Raw genomic sequence first — 5,000 nt, forward strand, 5'->3', positions numbered from 1 at the left:
ATAAATGGAGGCACTGGTTAAACAGACATCCCTGTTACTAGGAGGCAACAGGTACAATCTCTGAAGCAGTCAATGTGTTTGTCAATAACCATGTCTCCCACTGATGTGCCCTTAAAGTCGAGCTGAACCCAAAAATGACTTTTCTTTTCTTTTAGTTCAAATACCTGGGTATGCAGTGCACCTATTTAATAATGTATGCCAAACAAATCACAAAAATATAATTTCTTTAGTTTTTCACACTTTTTCACATAAAAAGTTCATTTTTCAAGATTTCATTGATAACAGCAATCTACAGTTTGCTGACGTCACCTAGTACTATCAAATGTCTACCCCATTTCAACCAATCATATCACGACATGCAGCTGTCAATCAAATCTTCATTTCACGATAATTTTCTCTTCCAAATGAAGTAGAAAATGGCGCCTAGTGCCTGTCATCTGGCAGAATTCCTATCCCATAAACTAACTACTAACTTGGCCAATTGCATGAAACATGAACAAAAAACAAAAACTATAATCTCTAAGAATGCAAAGAAATGTAACTGGCTCGTTAAAACGCGCATTCCAGGAATATCGTATTTACAGAAATAGCGTGAAAGGCGCGCGCATGAGAGCGTGGTAGTCAGGGGTTGCCCCTCGGAGATTCCAGGCGGGCAGGCAGCACCTATGCATCGGATTGTCCGCTCGCTCCGCACGAAACAGCTGGCTCCCTGTTACTCTGCGGATCCCACTCGCGTAGCATGACAACAGGCTGAATCCCACTCAATTTGGGGGTGGAACACGCCAGGATTGGCCAATGCCAAAGCCAGTCCTCAGAATTGTCAAATCAAATCATCGACACGTATATGGTCCGCCTCTCAATTCGTTTTCAGTGTCCGACGCTCGCGCTAGTGCATTCCGTTCCGGTTCACGTCGACTTTAAAGGAGGACTTACCCCCCAGAGACATGCTGCTTGATTTAAAAAAAGAAAGGCAGCAGATTCCACCCGCTAGTTTGTTCCAATGCAAATTGACTGCAGGCACACTGTTGTGAAAGAAGCAGACATACTGTCTCACTATACTCTTTGTCTGCGCTCAGGACAGAAATATTTACCGGAAACAGCGCCATGACAGTTTGCCCGCATCAAGATTTTTTTTTTATTAGAGCTACAATATCGTTATAAATATCAGCAACTAGCCAACGCTGATGGCCTGTATGGAAACAGCGTGACGAAATGGTTGAAAGTTATATCAAATTGGTCATTCAGTGGCATTTTACTGCCATGTAACTAACGTTAGCTCACAGCTAATAGCTAGCATTAGCCACGGTACCAGAGCGCATCATGATTACCCACAATAGCTTGCGCTGCCCCAGCTCTATTAGTCAGGAAGGAGACATTTGAATGCATAAAATAAAGCTGATAATATACAATTTGTTCTTTAAACGTCTTACCCTTTCAAAAGTACATCACAAACGGACAGCCCTGCTTAATCATCGCTAAAAAACGTGTCCATTGGAGTGAATGGAGATCTCAACTTGCAACTCTTCTAAATTATTATATGGCTCTGGCGTTAGCTAATGATCACATGAGTGGGGAAGGGGGTGTTCACCATGACGTAACGGTGAACCAAATCGGCCATTTTGAAGGGCCAAAAAAAGCAAGTTTGAACCCATAGAGGGCACTCTCGCTGCCTGAAAATGAGTGTGTATAAATACAGTGTGTAGAATTCTAACAGTTTAGTCTCACATGTGGAGATTCTGACCAGAATCCTTCACACACCACCTCAAAAGCTATATAGTGTACATTGGTTTAAAGCTGAATTTTTTTTGTTTTAGGGGTTAGCTAATGTACCCTGGCATGATATTGAACTCTCACTGGAAGTCAATGTAAATGTTAAATGTAAATTCAAAATCAAGACAATTCACCTTATGTAGCCCCACCCACTTGACCCAGTTGTGTTACGACTTCCAGTTCAAAACGCCGTCTGTTTCAAACCTAGTCTGACTCTGGCTCTTAGGGGTCCGCACACACCTTATAGCCCCTCAGCAGTGTTGGCCACAGTTAACACAATGAACACAATATAAGTACTGTACTGTCACAGGAAGTGTAAACACAACAGGAAGTAATTGGCTGACCCCTGCGTTGAAAGGTGAATAACATGTGATAGGTTGGAGTCAGACACCTCCAATGTAATTATTTTCATTTGACCTGGAAGATAGACTCTTGCATGTTGCTGTATGAGAGTGTTCTTTTTACCACTGCTGCAGATGGATAACCTGACGTTGCCAGATGGTTTGTTTTCACTTAACCATCTGGAAACTAGTCGCTCGGGGAAACCGTTTCAAAACACATGGCAGGTGATTGGATGAACCATCCGTCTATCACGGGCTCGCTCTCGCTGGCGTCACACATAAAGCCCGCCCCTAGCTGCGCCTGGATGCTGATTGGTGTGAACCACTGGTGGTTCAGATTTAAACCAATAGATTGGAGCGTGGCAAGATGGATTTGTCAAAAATCCAGCTACCTCGTAAGGTTAGCAGATGCACACAAATGATAAGAGTTTCACAAGATTGGAAAAAAAATTCAATATCCACTCTGGGTCTAATGGGATGCCCTGACATATTGAATTTCCGGCTGTTATTTTATTTCACCAGATAGGAGTCATTATGTAGAGAGGAAGAGTTTCTGTATCGGACCACCTGAACAACAGTCTGTCTGTGCCTGTTAGCCTCATGCAAGGTATAATTGGTACAATAACTGCAAACACAGCCAACATTATACACAGGTTACAAGACAGAGTGCTACCGTTGCTAACAAACGGTTTCACTGGGAAATTGAAAGATAGATTTATTACATCAATCAGCAAAACAGCAACCTGGGCTGTGGGGATTCATTGCTGATATGGAGGCTTAAACACAGGTCGCCTGTTTGAAGAGCAGTCTCACTCTTCAATAGAGTGCTGTCATGAAGAGTGAGACTGCTCTTCATGACAGCACTCTGCTGTCCAGCTGTGGATCTGACAGAAATCTGCAAGAACTGTTGTAGTGAGAAACATCAGCATCACATTCAGCCACTGTGTACTGACCTGAGCTGCGATGGCCCAGAACCTGGACTCAATCATCTCCAGACTCATCTGGACGCCAATGGCTGCAGAGAGAGGGAGAGAGAGAGAGAGAGAGAGAGAGAGAGAGAGAGAGAGAGAGAGAGAGAGAGAGAGAGAGAGAGGGAGGGAGAGAGAGAGAGAGAGAGAGAGAGAGAGAGAGAGGGGAGAGTTAAGTACAGTAAAATAACAGCAGATATAAAGAACAGGGAAGACCGGGGAAGGAGGGCAGAGGAGTAATGTGAAGGTCATTCTGGGCACCCAGACCGCTGATATTCCGGGGTTTCCGCTGGGTCTGTCCCTGAGTTTTATTAGTTGTCAGACTGATAGACTCTGGATGCTCAGATTGGGAGAAGGTTGGATGAAGAGGAGGGAGATGAAGATGGAGAGGAGAAGGATGAAGACATAGAAGAGGAATGGACAAACAATTGGCAATGTGAAGTAATAGTACGACCAGCAGCAGTAATAGTAGTAGGACCAGCAGCAGTAATATAGTAGCAGTGGTAATAGTGGTAGTAGTAATAGTAGCAGAAGCAGCGGAGTAGTGGTGGTAGTAGTAGTAGTAGCAGTAGTAGTACCAGTTATGAGATGAGAGATGAGATGAGATAAACTTTATTGTCCCTGGAGGGAAATTTGTCTTGGGCAAAAAGTGCTAGTGCCAACATCGGTGTTACAGACACAGTAACAAAACAAACACGGTCACAGTCACAGCATTGTACTTCACCACAGAAAGAGTGCCAGCTAGACACAAGATTGCACTATTTCGAAGATTGCACATGCCCTATTGCATAGTGTGTTTAAATCATAATAATATAATATAATAGTAGTAGTAGTAGCAGCAGTAGTAGTAGTAGTAGTAGTAGCAGTAGTAGTGGTAGTAGTGGAGTAGTGGTAGTAGCAGCAGTAGTAGTAGTAGTAATAGTGGAGTAGTGGTAGTAGCAGCAGTGGTAGTAGTAGTAGTATTAGCAGTAATAGCAGTAGTAGTGGTAGTAGCAGCAGTGGTAGTAGTAGTAGTAGTAGTAGTAGTAGTAGCAGTAGTAGTGGAGTAGTGGTAGTAGCAGCAGTGGTAGTAGTAGTAGTAGTAGTAGTAGTAGCAGTAGCAGTAATAGCAGTAGTAGTGGTAGTAGCAGCAGCAGTGGTAGTAGTAGTAGTAGCAGCAGTAGTAGCAGTAGTAGTGGAGTAGTGGTAGTAGCAGCAGTGGTAGTAGTAGTAGTAGTAGTAGTAGTAGTGGAGTAGTGGTAGTAGCAGCAGTAGTAGTAGTAGTAGTAGTAACAGTAGCAGCAGCAGTAGTATCCTAGTAGAAGGAAGAAGAGAGGTGGCGGCACTTATGCAAATGTAGATTGAAAGAGTAATTTGGCTCCCAGGCTCAAAGAGTGAGGAGGCCAAGCTGTGGAGATTAGCTCAGTCTTCAGAACTCTGGAAATCCTTTTACAGTAGACGACCGTGCTGAGATACAGTACACTGCTGTGTGAACTGCTTATTCTTAGACTGTGTGTGTGTGTGTGTGTGTGTGTGTGTGTGTGTGTGTGTTTTGCCAACCTCTCACTACAACATACAACAGCACTCACTCTTAACACGTTCACTGCCAATGGCGAGTTGACTCGTCAAAAAAAATCCAACGGTTGACTGCCAATGACGAGTTGAGACGTCAAAAAAAAAAAAAAAAAATTTTGACGGTGCTACGTGGATCAATGCCCCCCACGTCTCCTATAAAAATATTGGAGCTACCGAACGTGTACAACCCATTCCACCTACCCACTAAGTGGCGACAGTGCTCTCCATTCTAGAGGAAGGCAAGCAAAAAGAAGTGTGAGGAAGCCATTCTCATGAAAATGGATTGGCGAAAACGCTTTCGCGCTTGGGAGCTGGCGGTGGGGTTTTGCAAATTTGCATAATAGATTACGGGTGGAACACACTTTGA

The 5,000-nt window shown here is 43.7% G+C and overlaps 1 protein-coding gene across 1 annotated transcript in view; it reads right to left on the bottom strand.

Moving 5' to 3' along the window:
• cacna2d4a (calcium channel, voltage-dependent, alpha 2/delta subunit 4a) overlaps nucleotides 1–5,000 on the bottom strand; it is a gene marked incomplete at both ends in the record, with an annotated part of 219,179 nt that overhangs the window by 24,985 nt on the left and 189,194 nt on the right. Inside the window, one exon of the mRNA XM_083660252.1 lies at nucleotides 3,065–3,126. Within this exon, the coding sequence (XP_083516378.1) occupies nucleotides 3,065–3,126 (62 nt within the window). The remainder of the gene's footprint in view (nucleotides 1–3,064; nucleotides 3,127–5,000) is intronic.

This window comes from Poromitra crassiceps, assembly GCF_964638095.1.
Source record: "Poromitra crassiceps genome assembly, chromosome: 2".
NCBI lineage: Eukaryota > Metazoa > Chordata > Actinopteri > Beryciformes > Melamphaidae > Poromitra > Poromitra crassiceps.